Genomic DNA, 18,796 nt, shown 5'->3' with positions numbered 1-18,796 from the left:
TCAGTTTCTCACATATCTTGAGCGTAAGAGGCAGATCACGCACTATAATCCTGCTGAGCATCTGCATCTGTGTGCCATCATTAACACACTAAACACACAGCTGTTGATACTGATGGGAAAACACTGTGCTGCTGCTTCTATCATTTTCCATATCCACTTAAAGACCTAAACATCTCTTAGCAACAGTAGTAATAATCAGAATTACCATATTAATATATTTTAGTTGTGTTGCATTTATACTTAAAATAAGGCATACAGTGCACAAAGTAGCAATTATATATGTTTACTACCATTCAAAAGTTTGTGATCAGTAAGATTTTGTTTGCTTGTTCTTTGAAAGAAATGAATACTTTTGATTCATCAATGATGCATTAAATTGATCAAAAATAACAACAAAAGTCCACTTCCAAAACAATAATTGACAGATAATGTATCACCCCCTTGTCATCCAAGATGTTCATGTCTTTCTTTCTCAGGTCGTAAAGAAATTATGTTTTTTGAGGAAAACATTTCAGGATTTTTCTCCATATAATGGACTGATATGGTGCCCCGATTTTGAACTTCCAAAATGTAGTTTAAATGCAGCTTCAAACGATCCCAAATGCGACCCCAAAAAGGGTCTTATCTAGTGAAACGATCGGTTATTTTCATTTAAAAAATATGATTTAAATACTTTTTAATCTCAAACGCTTGTCTGGTCTTGCTCTCCCTGAACTCTGTGTTCTGACTCAAGACAGTTAGGGTATGTCGAAAAACTCTGATCGTATTTTCTCCCTCAACTTTAAAAATCATTTCAAAATCAACCTACATCGCTGCAGAAGTACCGACCCAGTTTTTGCAAAGTGAACATGCAAGGAAGATCAAACACCCTTAACAAAAAAGGTAAAACAGCGATATAGGACGATTTTGAAGTTGAGGGAGAACATGAGATGGGAGTTTTTCGACATACACTAACTGTGATTAAAACAAACAGGTCATTTCTCCAGTGCATTTGAGAACATGCTTCATTCATCATGTTTACATGAACTTAAAGCTGATTTGATGGCTGACAAAAAAGGGCATTGCCCAGTAAACACTGCTGAGATGAATAGGCCCAATGATGGGTGTCTGGCAGCTCGGTTTGGGCGCGGTGGACGTTTGAGCTGCGGGGTGAAGGGTCACATTGGCCAACTGGCACGTCTTGGGTGTACCCCATATTACTCACACGTTGGCATCACGTTCATCCATTCCTGGGACAGTGACAAGAGTGACCTCACAACCCTGACCCCAGATCAGCACCAAATCTGGACAATCATAGACCAGCATTGGATATGACAGATCCGAGAAAAAGAGAGTGTGATGTTGATCGCCAGAGACGCGTGACAGGAGGCCGTGCTGCGTTTCGTAGGTTCGTTGTTGTTTGTTGTTGTTGCTTCTATGGTTTTTCATAATGTTTGACAATTAGATGGCAGTTTTTGTGATTTCAGATGTCAGAAGCATAATTATTTATTCCATGCAACAACCTGTTCTGACAGAATAATTTGAGCTGAGACAATGCAAACGAGAAATATCCATCTCTGTCTCGGCATGTGCAGTAATACGGCTAATGCGCTGATTTATGATGGAGGATATTGAATACGCAGTGAGCTCATGGGTCTTCAGGAGACGCTGGAGAAACACTCTCATGATGAAGGTTCATGCTTAACCTGCTGCTGAAAAACGAGGGCTTTAGAGGGATGAGAGCACGCTCTGCAGGATTACCGTGAGGGTTTTTGGTCGGCTGGGACTGAGGAGAGCCAGACAGGACCGGCTTGAAGGCGGGGAAAGAGTGACACGTTAAAGCTCAGAGGAAACAGGCTAATGCGGGACACATCGCTGCCCGATCACGGCATGACACACGGGTGTGAGCACATGAATAGGTGTTTTTCTACCAGTGGTTAGTGAAAGCTATTTCAGGAAATGTTTTCAAACCTTCAGAAAATGTTTTATAGTCAAACTAAATGCAATAAGATATTTTTTTCTATTCATTTTTATGACGTTTTTGCAACCTTGTTATGAACATTTGTGTGAAGAAAACTAGTGCTACACTAAAAAAACTAATGTTTTAGCAATAAATAAAAAAATAAATACATTTATTTATTTATTATTTTTTTCAAGTAATTATTAATTAAAATAAAATAAAATCAATCTGTCAATAAATAAATATATCAGTTTGCATTGAGCATTTTTAGTTATGACAACTTCTAATGAAATTAGTGACTAAACAACATGTAAAATAGCTTTTAATTTCAACATTTATTCTGCTTATCCAGTTCTTTGCAAAACATGCTGGGAACCAGAAATTGACTAATTAAGATCAAGTTACTACACCTTATTAAAAAAAAAAAATTAACATACACTTTTTTTAAATTATTACACACAATATTAAGGTTATTTAACAGAACTCATCAAAATAATGTTTGGAAATTAATTAAAATTAATAAATTTGTAATTTCAGCCATGCATACTGAACTTAAGTTGTGGTAACACATCCTTGAATGTAGGAAAAATAACACACTAATTTCTATAAATATGATTTGCAAACATCACCAAACACACTATATAAAGGGCACAGCTATATTTGACATTTATTACAATAAGTTCATGTGAATATTGTTTTAAGTTCGCTTCAATTAAAAGTTGTATATAGTCTCACAAATTAAAAGTTGTATATATTTTTTTTTATTATTAACAAGCTGACAATTTTTAGTTTGCACCTGGTTTCAATTATGTTGTGATGATGAATAGCTATAATTACTCATTTTATACCCAGAAATGAAAAATGTCAGTGTAATAGAGGCATCAGTATTGATATCAGTGATAAAGGCCATCGTAACAAGCCATTAAACAAATATCTATACTATCTTTATATCGTTTATAAATACATTTGGAGATTTAGCATAAAAAAAAATATTTTTATGAATGCAAATTTAAATTTTAGGTGTGATAAATAATGATTAATTGCAATTTTAATGATCGACAACCCTAGAATATAAAATGTAAAACCTTGTGTGATTTTCCATTCTCATGCAGTAAACATTAATAGTCAAAATTATTTAAAACTGTAAAATAACATAATTATAAACTATTATATATATAAATATATATATAAAGTTTTATATAAATTTATACATACATTTTTTTTATTATTATAATAATTCCCATGCACCCACACATTACAGATCCATATGCACTGGAAAACGGATCTGTCTTGCCTGTGTTTTCCGTAACGCACTGGTGATGAGGGACTCGCCACTCCACTGTCAACGAAAGTATCAAACAACATATCAGCAAGTGTTGATGGCTTTAGAGACAGACAGAGCTCGCTGCTCCCATCCCAAAAACACGCCTGTCATTACCGTTACATCAGCTTCTCATGAAATCATTGACAAAGAAGGATGATAATATCCAGTTGGCGAACAGCCTAGAAACTGCAATAGAAATCCTCTGAAGGCCACACTAAAAACCAATGAAACTGCATAGCAACACCCTGGCAACCACACACGACACCCTCCCATCATGGCAGAGACTTGCATCTCTCTCATTTCTTCAGTGTCAGGTGTTTGTAAGATAGACGCCCGTGTGCCTGAGCCAGTTCAGTCGACTGCTCTATCTCTGGATTAGTCTGATAAAACCAGTTTCCCTGGCGCTCAGATGATCTTCCAGTCCGAGATCTTGTGTCCTCTTATGTCAGTCTTCCGAGAAAATGCTGACTTGGTTCTGTAAAGTGATCCGTCCAAGCATTGAGCCTTCATGGGCTTCCTGCCCTGAGAGAGAGAGAGAGAGAGAGAGAGAAAGTGAAGACGCCAAAACCAGCATGAATGTCTAATACAGTTAAGAAGGAAACAGATAAATAACTACATATATAATGACTGTAGTACGTATAGTATGTGTTGTATAGTGTTTTTGGCAAAGACCATCACAGTCCTAGTGTCTGATCTCCCAAATTAGGCTTTTAGAGACACTTGTGAAAAACAGGTACATTTTAGCATACTTTTAAAAAGAGCACTTACACAAACATGTTTAAGTGCAAACTTAATATAATGTTTTCAGACACTGAACTGCGTGTTATTTGCAATTACAGTACATGAAAAATGTCTTACAATTTAAATTTATATGAAATGCAATTAGCTGAACTTTAGACTGTTTTGACCCACTTAAGCAGAACCTAAGTACATCTTTATATGTATTTTCATAATTACTTCTATTGTCTTTGAAATGCAGTTAAGGTGTTACTGCTGAGTGTACTGACAACCATTTATGATAAACTAAAATATATTTTAATGGCATTTCTACTGAAACTGATGAATGATGAAGATGCAATTTAGATGCATTTTAAATGTAATATAGAATAACACTCTACAAATAAAATTATAACCAAGTGCTTTAGTATGTTAGTTAGCACATCAACATAAATGTAACATGACAAAAGGTTGCTAAAACATAATGAATTAAAATGACTTTATTTGACATCATTACAAAGTGTACTTTTCGTAAGTGTGCTTAAGTGTGTTAAGAAACAGAAAGTGTTTCTCTTTACGTTCACTTAAGTGGCATTTTGTTTCATTAGTATTATCTGCAAGTACACCCTAGTGAAATGTACATATACTAAAATGTATTTGGAATACATTTATTACATGCTATGTATACTACAGACACATTTACATATTCATGTACTCAATCAAAATAAAAAACCCTGCAGTTGTACTTTAAGTACTAAGCTGTTATACTTATAGTCTGCTAAACTGGAACAACTCATTTGTACTTAATGCATTTTAATTGTGTGCAAGCAGTGCTGAAGTCCAACTAAAGTTATATTAGGTATATTTGATTGTGCTAAAGTGGAACTATTGCAAGTGTACTTTAGGTACACTTGAAATATTTTGCATTTAAAGACTGATATTATTCAATCATCATCAGTAGTGGCATTAAAACATTTTAGGCTTTATATAAAAGTGCTTTGTGCACAAGTAATACACCAAATAAAATATAATTATAATTTTTATATTAATAAGACTCGAACGATGTAAGTAAACGTATTATCTTTTTTACTTAAAAATATACTTTTAAGATTTGAAGTACACTGCAAGTGCACATACAGTACATTTAAATGCATTTGTTTTTCCCAAGGGGGGCCCTTGTGGCAACACTGAAACTGCAGCATTGAGTGCATTTTGGAAGGCCCCAGTGTGTGAAGTCAAGCTTGTGTAGCTAAAAACATTTGCGTTCACACTCATACATCATGTTCAGGGGTTGCGAGACACTTTTTGGTGTCCAAGAACACAGCAGTGAGTCATTCTGCGTGTCTCCCTCCCGTAACAGCAGCCAAACATGTGCTGGTGTCTATTCCAGTGTCCTGATGATGGCATCATGATGTCACGACTGTAACAGGTGCTGCAGGCGAGAGCTCAGCCAGTGAGCAGTACCGTGAAAATGCTGTTTTACTGGGGGTCTGCATCTCAAACTCCCTCTCTCTCTCTCTCTCTCTCTCTCTCTCTCTGTTTTTCTGACTCATTAACTGGCCTCTGTAAACCGCATTTATTGCATCACATTTATCTGATGTCCTGTGTGTTTGGCTTGAACTGTGTGTGGGTTTATGAGAGGCCAAGGATAAAAGCCTTCCAAACTCAGCACACAGTCACTCTATTGAGGTGAAGGACACACAAACATAGACACACTGCATTAGATAAAAACATTAAACCAATCTCAAATGTGTCAGAATCAGGTGTTTTGGTGTATTTAGTGAATTTATATAGTCAGTTCTGCTCAGGTTCACACAGAATCACATTAATTACCAACATCATCCACTAATCACAAACACAATACTGTCTTCATCTTCAGCACTATACCTGCTGTTTTAGCATTACAAACCCAACTAACTACTTTATCAAATGTTTTTATTGTAAGAGTATTTTTTGTCTTTCTTTCCAATAAGTGACACTTCCTTTACAAAAAAACTGACGTTTATTTGTGTTATTAAAGTATATTTTAAAAGCTAAATATAAGAGGGTATTCTTTTTTATGTGTCGGAGATATACTTAAAGTTATATACTGTAAAAAAAAAAAACACCTAAAAAACTAAGTGTGCTACCTTAAAAATGTTAGGTTTACTCAACTTAAATATCCAAGTTGTCACATAGCACACCTGAACATTTCATGTTGACTAAATTAAAATTTTAAGGCAGCACAAACACTTACTTTATAACTTTTTTTAAAGTGAGTATACTTGGCTTATACTAACTAGTATACAGAAAAGTATAGTTTTAGTTGTCTAAGTATAGTACGTACAGTTTTACAGTAAATTTTGGTCTATACTTAAGAAAAGTGCAAAAATATACTTGTAGTATAAATACTAGTACACTAGTAGTTTACCGAAAGTATATTTTAATTTCACAAACTAAATTGGCTAGAAGTATATATCTAGTAAACTAACAATACATCTATTGGTTTACTACAATATAGTTGAAATACTAAAGAAAAACTTAGATGTAATCTAGTTGTGTACTCAAAGTTTTCTACTCTTGCACTTAAAGTGCACTTAAAAGTATACTTTTATAAACTTAAATTTAGTCCTAAGAAGTACTAAGATAGTGCACATTCAGTATAGTGTTAGTACACTGATTTTAGCATACTTGCTACATAAATTGTACTTGAAAAATATACTTGAACTTTACCTACAAACCTTGAAATTTTATTTTAATTGAATGTCATTCACATTATTTGTGAAGTGTGATTTAAGTGCCCAAAAAACATTTATGGCAATATTATCATAATCAACCAAAAGTTTTTATACTGTGTTATAAAATTAAAAAGGAATGTTTTGAAATGTATCTAAAGAATGACATTCACTCACTTAAGTGTGACTGAAGAGTCCAAAAGATCTTTATGGTCATGGTTTATGATCATTACGATTTATCATAATCAACCAAAATGTGGAGAATATCATGATATAAATGTTTGCTGCACTCGCCTCTGCTCACATGTTTACACTTACACTGCTATTACATAAGTAGTCCGTAGTGTGTCATCTCCTTTATACAGACAGCATGCACAGACACAGTATTTTAGGGCGCCACATTATTTGATCTTCAGTCCTCAGTGCCAGAAAAGATCATGGAGAAGCCATTACATCATGGAAATAGGTGTGGATTCACATTTAGAGCCTGACATCACTGCGGCCATGTAAAAGGTTAACAGAGGACGTGTGTGTGATCAGCTTCCTCCACACAGAGTATTTATTCTTCTTATACTACTTACATGTTTGTTTGTTTTTAACATTTGAGTTTATACAGCAAATATATATATATATATATATATATATATATATATGAAACAGATAGATACATAATGCCATAACAGAATATAATGTGCATCTTCAGTCATATTTATTTAGTCTGACTGGCCAGACGAGTGCCAACTGTACCGTATGTGTTACAGCTCAAATCACAGATGATGAAAGCTGAACCCTAGTGAAATTGTAGCATAATCCAGCTCATAATTAATAAATATACACAAACAGATTTATTGCAACAGACCAAATATTCTTTATGATATGTTATTAAGCTCTTTTAAATACTACTACCGTCCAGGCAAGACATTGCCAAATGTACCTTTAAAGCAGATCAAATGTCTGATTCCACCCTATAAATATGGGATGTATTTTAAAGAGGATGTCGGTGTGAAACGTCTCCACTGCTGTTTTAAGATGAAAGCAGATCTGGTCACTAGAGCAGTGGATGGCATTGGTCAGAGCTTTTGCTCATTCCAGTCCGGTGATGTGCTTTGCTATGAGAAATAACCTGTAGGATGTTTGAATGTGCTGACGGGGCATTTCAGGTTGTTTGGGGACTTTAGGGTGAGTTGATGGCCTTTTTGAGCTGATATTTTGACTGCTGGGATTTGCTGAAAGTCAACAAACCATCTGCCCTTGATAATCAAGGTGTCTCAGTGTTTACCCTTCCCACACCGGAGCTGAGGCTTGTGGGAAAGGACACTGTAACTACATTCCTTGGGTAGCATACTCCAATAATATATGTTTAGAATACTGTAACCCACAATGCAATGCACTCAACTCCATCCTACAGTTTGTAACATAACCTTTTTGCCCAGTGTTGTCCTTGTAAATTAAAAATAAATAAATGAATATATATATATATATATATATATATATATATTGTTGTTGTTGTTGTTGTTTTTGTTGTTGTTCATTGAAATAAAATATAAATATCAGAGGAAAACTAGAAATGAAAATAAAAATTAGAAATGTCACATTGGTACTAAATGTGACATTACCAAAAAATACTAAAATTACAAAATCAATAAATTAAAGCCATATTGTATATAATGTCAAATTACCTAACAAAAGCATACAAAATTACTAAAACTTAATTTAAAAAGTGAAATAAAATGAAAATTGTAAAATAACAATGTTTTTAAATTATTATGTAATAACGGAGAAGACAAATTTGAACAAAATGTATTTTGATGACGCAGAAGTACAAGTTGCAATTTAAAATATAAAACTTAAATTAAATGTAAATAAATACAATGATCAATTCATAATTATTTACACTTCCTATTAAAAAATGAAAATGATTTAAGTAACTGTATCAAATATGATAGACAAAACATCACAAAATTCATCATCATCTATTTTAATCATAGTAACTGTCTAAAATGATTTACTGTACATTTTTAAAAACTGAAACGTATATGAAGAGGACATAAGCAATCACTCTGTGTTGCACAGCAATTGTGCTTTCTATAGTTTAAGTATACTGAGCACTATGTAATATGCAGGACACTAGTATTTCAATGCCTTTACCTCAATGCAAAGAAATGCTCTGGGAAAGCTGGGGTTGAACTCTGCACATATGATAAATATTAGTGATTCTTTAAAGCTCCGGATGTCAGGCGCTGATGTGTGCGTTTGTGTACACCACAGCTGGCGTGTGGAGGACTGGAGCGCGTGCAGCCGCAGCTGTGGATCAGGAGAACAGATCAGACAGGTGCGCTGTGTCCAGAAAACAGGCCCGGATCAGGTAGACACAGTGACCGATGACCAGTGCGCACAACCACCCCCATCCCGCAGACAGGCCTGCAACACACACGCCTGTCCGCCCGTCTGGAGCGCCGGACCCTGGTCTCAGGTTAGTGCTCAGTCAATGCATCAACATATGTCTACACAGGAAACTACCTGTGCAAATGACAAAAACACTATATAGCAACATACAACAGCATATAAAATACAAAGTGCACAAAAATATTATGTCTGAAACAGTAAAAATCTTTCTTTAAATACAGTTGAGGTCAAATGTTTACATACACCTTGCAGAATCTGCAAAATGTTAATTATTTTACCAAAATAAGAAGGATCATACAAAATGCATGTTATTTTTTCTTAAGTACTGACCTGAATGCGATAATTTGCGTAAAAGAGGTTTACATATAGTCTACAAGAGAAAATAGTAGTTGAATTTATAAAAAATAACCCTGTTCAAAAGTTTGATTCTTAATACTGTGTTGTTACCTGAATGAGTCCCTTGAACAGTTAAACTGCCCGCTGTTCTTCAGAAAAATCCTTTAGGTCCCACAAATTATTTGGTTTTTCAGCATTTTTGTGTATTTGAACCCTTTCCAACAATCCATCTTTTCACACTGAGGACAACTGAGGGACTCATATGCAACTATTACAGAAGGTTCAAACACTCACTGATGCTCCAGAAGGGAAAAAAATGCATTGAGAGGTGGGGAGGTGGGGGTGAAAACTTTTAAACAATGAAGATGTGAAGACCTTTGTTTTCATTAAGTACTGCCCTTTAGCAGCTACAGAAGATACTTACATGTTTCCCAGAAGACTAAATAAGTTAAAGTTACCCTGATCTTCAAATTCCAAAAGTTTTCATCCCCCGACTTTTAATGCATCGTGTTTCCTTCTGGAGCATCAGTGAGTATTTGAACCTTCTGTAATAGTTGCACATGAGTCCCTCAGTTGTCTTCTGTGTGAAAATATGGATCTCAAAACCATACAGTCATTGCTGGAAAAGGTTCAAATACAGGTTCAAATGCTGAAAAACCAAAGAATGTGATGGACCTTGAAGGATTTTTCTGAAGAACAGCAGCAGTTTAACTGTTCAGGACAAACAAGGGACTCACAAACAACTATAACTAAACAAAAAAACACAGCTGTGGATCATTCAAGTGTATGTAAACTTTTGAACGGGGTTATTTTTATAAATTCAACTATTATTTTCTCTTGTGGACTATATGTAAGCGTCTTTTATTTAAAATATCTTATTCAGGTCAGCACTAAATAAAACAATAACAAGCATTTTGTATGATCCCTCTTATTTTGGTAAAATAATGAACATTTTGCAGATTCTGTAAGCTGTATGTAAACTTTTTACACCAACTTTAGCAGCCAAAGGTGGAAAACCCTTGTTTTATGAGTTATTTCTGAGTTGTCAAAAATACTGGTCAACCTGGGATGTTTTTTATGAAATTATGCAATGATTTCTAATTTACGGTCATGAACATGCCTGCAAAATTTTGACAGTGTTAAGTGTCGTGGAATGTGCGTACAAAATTTCTATTACGATTGTGATATTAGCAGATTACATGGTTAAAGGCAGCTGCACGGACCCAAAATACAATAAAAAAAAGTATTTTGTTGCATCAGTTTCTCAACTACCCTCTCAGGATCCTTACATTTACGCATTTAACAGACACTTTGAATAAAATGAAGAAACATACAAACAATTGTATTCAAATCATTCAAACAAATATTTGAATTGTACAAGTATTTAAACAATTTAAAAATAAAAATGTAAATGTAAATAGATTATATCTATTTAAAATATATTACAGATATTAGAATTATCTTTTTTTTTTGTGAAAAATAATGTTGTCTTTAAAAAACAAATATATTCATGTTTGCTTTTTTGTAATATGTGAGAAGTATCGATGTTAAAGTTATACTGCTTTAACTTACCAAATGAATCTAGTTTGAACAAGAACGTAATCGTTGGCAGAATTTAACTCAATTCACCGTAGATTTCTGGGTGATGCTCTTCATGCTTCATTTGTATGTTCAGTTCAACTTCAAGGTGGAATTTTTCCCTCATTTGAAAAGTGTTGCACATGAAGAAATTAGTACATTTTCAGAACTACATTCTACAGTACATTCTCAAGGGTCAATGTGCTCTCAAAATAAGCTAATTGCAGTTTGTTGTGAAGTGTGCATTTTGAAAATCGCATCTGTAGCAGAAGACTTTGTGTGTTTTGTGTGATGCAGCACCACCAACCAGCAGAATGTAAACACACAACCAATACTGTGAAACGAAATGCACTACTTCTACTAATTCTACAGGTAAAACGTCACTGAAGATCATTGACATGTCTGACATAATGGAATTTTTTCTCCAGTGTTCTCGTAAATGTGGGAAGGGAGTGATGAAGAGAGCGGTGGCATGTGTGAGCAGTGACCCCGGCTCTTACTCCCGCGTGCTGCCGGACGCTTCCTGCGCTGCCCTGCCCAAACCCAGCAGCCAAGACACCTGCATGATCAAACGCTGCCACAAACAGCGCAAGGCCCAGTGGTTTGTCTCCACCTGGCAACCGGTAAAACCCTCTGCAGAACACTTGCACTGCATTGTGTACAGTGGGGTGATGTGGGGTGTGGTGAAATTAAGTATTTGGAGCTGTAACCCCACGCTACCCCAAAGGCATTGTCCTTGTAATAAGTTCACTTCAGGTCACTTTAAATAAAAGCATCTGCTGAAGGACAGCTTTCTCCTTTCGCAGGCCTCTTATATTTTACATTAACAGTTATGTGTTACATTTTTAAACAAGCGGTACCTTGTTGTTCCTTCTTAACAAGACACAAAGAACTCTGTTCTGAAACCATCTAAACTTTCCAAAGCAGCAGAAGACACATTTTCCATCAGCACATGACCACCCTGTAACACTAAAACAATGCATTTGCAAAAAAACTGCTCTAGGTTGTTTCCTGCTCTAGTGGTCTAATAAAGATTGCTTATGCTTCTCTATTGTAAGTAGGGCTGAAACGATTCCTCAAGTAACTCGAATACAAAAAATCATCGAGGCAAATGAATTGCCTCAAGGCTTCGCTTAGTCCATTTACTGTAACTACACACGGAACACCGTGTTTCCCCACAGACATAGTAGTCAAGTACTTATTTATTAGTTCCTGCATTTCTGAAAATCGAACGCATGACCTTCAGCACATTTAATAATGCGTAGACATGTGTTTAATATTCTGTCTTTCTCTCTGCAGTGTTCAGTGTCGTGTGGTAAGGGGCTCCAGCTGCGTGTCGTGAAATGCGCAGAGAAGGACGTCGCAGGAAAGTACAGAGAGCTGTCAGCCAAAAAGTGTCAGCATGTGCCCAAACCCTCCATGGAGCTCCAGCAAACCTGCGTCCTCTCAGACTGTCCCGTGGCCTCTCCTCCCAGCAGACCAGACTGGTACTCATCACCGTGGTCTCAGGCAGGTCTTCTCTCGTCCCACAGCCGTCTGTGATGAGCTCAGCAGAAAGCGCAGGATCTTGATGTTGTGTTTTGTGTTGGTGTGCAGTGTACGGTGTCGTGTGGAGGAGGCGTTCAGGTGCGCTCCGTGCAGTGTCTCGTTCGTGGACGTCCCTCCTCCGGCTGCGTCCCGCAGATGAAGCCTGTGATGTCCCAGGCCTGTAACACTGCATTCTGTCCCCAACCAGACAAGAAAGGTCTGTCCCGAGCTGTGATATGATTTCATCACATACTAATGTGCTGCAGTAAACAGGGTTATGTAACCAATACATTTTGAAAAGAGTTCATTTGGTATAGAGACACTATTATAGCTTCTTTTTTTAAAATATGTGACCCTGGACAACAAAACCAGTCCTAAACCTTTAACGGTCACCCCCAGTGCATAATTCATGAACAAATACATTTTGTTATATGATTTTGAAGTTCCATTTCCATGGTAATGCAATGTCTGATTTTAAAATGCCTTTCAAAGGATGAATTTTGAGGTTTTTAGCTTTCAAATGATTTATAATCTTTGATGATTTCTAAAACGTGATAGGGAAAAAGGCAATGAAAAAGACTTTTTGTGACAAAGGTCAGAACGATGTAGTTATGATGTAGATTTTTGAGGTGGACTCTTGTAAAAAAGACAATAAAAATGACAAAATAAAAATGACAAAATATACAAATAAAATAATAATTATTATAATTATTATTAATTATATTATATTATAATTATAATTAATAAATAATATAATAACAATTATACTAAAATAAAACTGGCATGTTTTCATGTATAGGTGTCTTATTTGTTTACAATTATATTAAATAATGAATTTAATAGTTCTCAAAAGAGTAAAACCTTTATGATGGAGATTATGACAATTTCATTTCCTACTTGTAAAGGAATAATGAGTAAAGAAAACAAAGCTCCTTTTTGTTTTCCTGTTTTGTGGATATTAAGACTTTTTTGTTTGTGGTTTAGAAATTGAAATAGTCAGAACATACATGGCCCATGCTGTAATGGCTTTTCTGTTCATGTTAGTAGTGTTTTAAAATATCTGAATCATTATTAGGTTCAATAAGACACGTATCCCATGCTGCTGTGTAACATCAGTGTTTCTCTGTGCAGATGTGATGTGTAAGGATCATTTCAGCTGGTGTTATCTGGTGCCGCAGCACGGCGTTTGCAACCACAAGTTCTACGGGAAGCAATGCTGCAAGTCCTGCCTGCACACGAACCCGTGAGAACTTCTCCTCTAGATGTTTGACCGTGACCTTCTGAGCCCTGGACGGAGCAGAGCGGTGCCCACTCTAGTGCCGCGCTCAACACGTACCGAGCACAAAGACATTATTAAGGACTCCGAGCGGCTCGTTTGTCTGGAGAATGACACGGCCGATACCGGCGAGACTGTCAGTGTGTCACGCTCTGCAGGAAATGACATCATCGACAAAGCCCTCTGGAGGTCACAGCATTTCAGTGTGTCAGTTCATTGTGTTTCACAGAGCTTCAAGCGGACGGGACGTGCTCCGCCTCTGGTTATAGACTAGACTGAATCCATGTGGCCAAATGCATGGACATGTGTTATGTTTTTCCATGAACGTGCCTCATAATCTCATGTGAATCACATAAACGGGCTTAACGCGTCTCATAGTGGCAGCAGGGAGAATATGGTGTCATGTAGTAGAGCTACATTTATTTTTGGTGCTATAAGTTGATATTAATGGCAGCTGAGAAGCTGTTGCGTTACAGGGGTTTTAAATTAACATGACAATGAATCAGCGCTTTTGTATGATTGATATTAATTCTCTTATTTATTAACAATACTGCAATATACCAGAATGCTATTCTGCTGTACTATTGTGTTATACAGCTTTCCTGTTAAACTTTGGGTATAGTTTCACGATTGGTTATTATTGTATGTTTTAGCAGTACCGTGACGTATTTGGGTTTCATTATTTTCAAGGAAAACAAAATGCCAATTAAACTAGTTTAATGAACTGTAAGAAGTGTCACGTTTAACAAAGTCAGCTCTCTTCGCGGGACGTTTTTAGCAACCACACGACTGCCAAGAGCTGTAAATCTGTCTTTGGTCCGACGGAGAGACTCTGCACATGTGGGTTTTGAAGAGAGCCGCGTCGCACAAATGACTTCCATCATTTACAGTATTTGCATTTGTTGTACAGCAGCAGTAGATGAATGTAATCGCTCATCCACAGCGAGTGTTATTCTGAAGAGTGGACCCGGGATTTGTTATAAATGGCAGTTCTTATTAAACGTGATGCGTGTCACATTGCCATCGCATTACAGGCTGTGTCGTCTTTCTCTCTTGGCCGTAGGAAGCAGATATGCAGATTGCTCATGATCCGGCTTCGCTAACGCTGAGTCAGAGCTTTTTCTTGTTCTTCATGCGCTATTGTTTCCAGATGGAGTCAGACGAGGCCGCTGGAGTGCAGTCAGGAATTAATATGACTTGTGAGCTTTTCACCGGCTTCTAACGCACAGCTCTGTGAAGACTTTAACAGAAAACACATACATCACTTTACGTTATTAATGTCTCAAGGCATTCGGTAAGGCTTAAACCATGTTTTGTTAGAGTCTTTTGAAAGTTTCGATGAATGGTCAGAATATTCATGAAGCAGTTCTGTATGTGGAGCTGATGAAGCAAGAACAACCGCTGCTATCGCAAGCAATAAAACAGATGAAAACAATCCGATACTTGCACTGAATGAATACACGATGGCCTTCGTTGTTGCAGCGATGCCGTATTGAACGAGTTCAGCATCAGCTCTGTCTGCAGTAATGATGGAAAGTATAAATATGTGACCATGGACCACAAAACCAGTCATACGTGTCCATTTTTTGAAACTGAACTGAAATTTAAATGAATACATGATGTATTGTTTGTTAGGATAGAACAATATTTGGTCGAGATACAACTATTTGAAAATCTGGAATCTGAGGGTGCCAAAAAATCTAAATATTGGGAAAATCGCCTTTAAAGTTGTTCAAATGAAGTTCTTAGCAATGCATATTACTAATCAAAAATTAGGTTTTGATATATTTACGGTAGGGAATGTACAAAATATCTTCATGAAACATGATCTTTACTTAAAAAGAAAAATCGATAATTTTGACCCATACAATGTATTGCTGGCTATTGCTACAAATAAACCCGTGCCACTTAAGACTGGTTTTGTGGTCCAGGGTGACATATACAGTCTCCATGTTTACACCCTTAAAGAAAACTTAAAAAAATTAAATTAGCTGAAAATGTACTCATCTTTGGTCCATCCCAGATGTAGATGGGTTTGTTTCTTCATCAGATTTGGAGAAATGCATCATCTCATCAGTTGCTCACCAGTGGATCCTCTGCAGTGAATGGGTGCCGTCAGAATGTGAGTCCAAACAGATGATAAAAACATCACAGTAATCCACAAGTAATCCACACCACTCCAGTCCATCAGTTAACATCTTGAGAAAACAAAAGCTGTGTGTATGTAAGAAACAAATCCAATATTAACACTTTTTTTAATATCAAACCGTTGCTTCCCGCTTAAATAGTCCATAATCCATAATAACCAAAACAGCTCTAAACTAATATGTGGGCCAGAAGCAATGGTTTGAAGTTAAAAATGTCTTAATGATTGATTTGTTTCTGCTTTTGTCTTCTCAAGATGTTAACTGATGGACTGGAGTGGCGTGGATTGCTTGTGGATTATTGTGATGTTTTTATCAGCTGTTTGACCTCTCGTTCTGACGGCACCCATTCACTGCAGAGGATCCATTGGTGAGCAAGTGATGAGATGATGCATTTCTCCAAATCTGATGAAGAAATAAACTCATCTACATCTACAACACTGAGACTGAATTTCACTGGAGAGAATGCAATTAGAATAATAAGAGATCTCAGGGCTGTCTAAAGTGGTATTAAGGTGCATTTGCACAGTGTTTAATGCAGCTCAGAGGTGGCATGAATGCATTTACACTGTCACGGAGGCAAGACGAGAAGTGGTCGATCGAGAAGTGGTCCCCGTGTAGCGTGACAGAGAACTCAAACGCGGATACACACGAGTGAGCAGGTTAGCCACGCAGTTAGTCTGAGAACGCTCCAGCGAAGGAGTAAAGATTTCCACCAGGAAACCCGCGATCTCATTCACACACAGAAAGGTAATATAAACGTCCGCAGAGCGGTACTCACGTGAGTTGATTTGATGAAGTTGAGGCGACCAACAAAGAGACAAACCATGAACTCAATGTCCGGTGCTGACTGAACCTTACTTCCTGTTTATATACCCGCGGAGATTACTTCCGGGACCTCGTGACCTCACGTGACTCGGTGCGTGTGACAGTACCCCCCCCTCCAGGGCCGGCACCAGACGGACCCGGGGCGGAGGATACCCGACGACGGTAGTCCTGGATCAGAGCAGGGTCCAGAATGAACCGTCCGGGAATCCATGACCGCTCCTCCGGGCCGTAGCCCTCCCAGTCTACGAGGTACTGGGTGCCCCGGCCACGGGGTCGCGAGTCAAGGATTCTCCGAACGGTGTACGCAGGACCACCGTCCACAATCCGGGGTGGAGGGGGAGCGGGGGCCTGGGGAGACAGAGGGGAGAAAAAAACAGGTCTTAGTTGGGATTGGTGAAATACGGGATGGATCCGGAGAGAGGCAGGCAGCTGGAGCCGGAAGGTGACAGGGTTCAGACGATGGGTGATCTTGAAGGGACCGATAAACCGGGGGGTGAGTTTTCTGGAGTCCGTCTTCAGGTTGATATTTCTGGTGGATAGGTAAACCCTGTCACCCACATGGAACAATCGTCCCGGGGGGTGTCGGCGGCGGTGCTGCACGACGTAGCGTCGGTTGGCCTTTTGGATGGCAGCACGGGCATGGTTCCAAAGCCGCCGACACCGGCGGACCAACTGTTGGGCAGACGGAACTTCAACCTCCGGCTCCTGATGTTCGAATATGGGAGGTTGAAATCCGTAGCATACCTCGAATGGGCTCAGGCCGGTGGCGGTGGAGGTGTGGAGGTTATTGGAAAGTTCGGCCCAGACGAGGTAGCTAGCCCAGGAGCGCTGATGGTCACTAGCAAAGCATCGGAGGAAGCGCTCCAGTTGTTGGTTGGCCCGCTCCGTCTGGCCGTTAGTTTGAGGATGGAACCCTGAGGATAAGCTGGAGGTGGTGCCGACCAGACGGCAGAAGGCCTGCCAGAACTTTGCCGTGAACTGGGGCCCTCTGTCCGAGACGATGTCCTGGGGGAACCCATGCAGGCGGACTACATGTTCAAGGATTAACTCCGCGGTGGTCTTGGCAGAGGGAGTCCGGAGAGAGCCACCAGGTGCACAGCCTTGGAGAAACGATCCACGATGGTGAGGATGGTGTTCTTTCCTAAGGACTCGGGAAGTCCAGAGACGAAGTCGAGGGAGATGTGGGTCCAGGGGCGTTTGGGGATGGGGAGGGGCTGCAACTCCCGGTGGAGGGCGCGTTGGGGTTTTTAGAGCGGGCACAGGTGTTACAGGCCAGAACGTACTCCTGTACGTCCCTCCGCAGCGTCCTCCACCAAAACGCTCGACTGATGAAGTTGATGGTTCTCTGAACTCCCTGATGTCCGCCCAACGTGGAGTCGTGTCCCCACTGGAGCACCTCCTGGCGCAGGTGGTTGGGAACGAAGAGGCGTCCAGCGGGTGTCTCAGGTGGCGGAGGCTCTTGGCTGTGACTCTGGCGTACTCTCTCTTCTAACCCCCACCGGATAGGAGCCAGAATGATCTGTGACGGCAGGACAGGCGCGGGATCGGAGGTGGTGGTGTCTTTTTGGTGCTGACGGGAGAGAGCATCGGCCTTGGTGTTTTTGGATCCGGGACGGTAAGAGAGGTGAAAGTCGAAATGTTCGAAGAAAAGGGCCCACCGTGCCTGCCTGGGGTTGAGTTGCTTGGTCTGCCTGATGAGAGTGAGGTTCTGGTGATCGGTCCAGACGGTGAATGGTTCACTGCCGCCCTGGAGCCAGTGACGCCATTCCTCCAGAGCCCACTTGATGGCCAACAGCTCCCGGTCCCCTACCCCGTAGCGCTGTTGAGTGGAATTAAATTTTCTGGAGAAGAAGCTACATGGGTGTAACTTCTCGTCTGGACCACGTTGCGAGAGAACGGCTCCTACGCCCACATCGGAGGCGTCCACCTCAACAACGAAGGCCTTTGTGGGGTCGGGATGGGTGAGAATGGGAGCGGTAGTGAACTGGTGACAGAGGGTCTTGAAAG

General features: G+C 38.9%; 1 protein-coding gene across 1 annotated transcript in view; it reads left to right on the top strand.

Moving 5' to 3' along the window:
* The window catches only part of LOC127178014 (A disintegrin and metalloproteinase with thrombospondin motifs 16), a 66,161-nt gene extending 51,227 nt beyond the window's left edge, over positions 1-14,934 (top strand). Inside the window, exons 19-23 of the mRNA XM_051130625.1 lie at positions 8,963-9,167; positions 11,443-11,637; positions 12,314-12,523; positions 12,611-12,758; positions 13,673-14,934. Coding sequence (XP_050986582.1) covers positions 8,963-9,167; positions 11,443-11,637; positions 12,314-12,523; positions 12,611-12,758; positions 13,673-13,788 — 874 coding nt within the window. The 3' untranslated portion in view covers positions 13,789-14,934. The remainder of the gene's footprint in view (positions 1-8,962; positions 9,168-11,442; positions 11,638-12,313; positions 12,524-12,610; positions 12,759-13,672) is intronic.
* The last annotated feature ends 3,862 nt before the right edge of the window (positions 14,935-18,796 follow it).

The sequence above is a fragment of the Labeo rohita genome, chromosome 16 (assembly GCF_022985175.1).
Source record: "Labeo rohita strain BAU-BD-2019 chromosome 16, IGBB_LRoh.1.0, whole genome shotgun sequence".
In the NCBI taxonomy this organism is placed as follows: Eukaryota; Metazoa; Chordata; class Actinopteri; order Cypriniformes; family Cyprinidae; genus Labeo; species Labeo rohita.
Note: the sequence above shows the minus strand (reverse complement) of the source record. Positions and strands in the feature narration are given on the sequence as shown.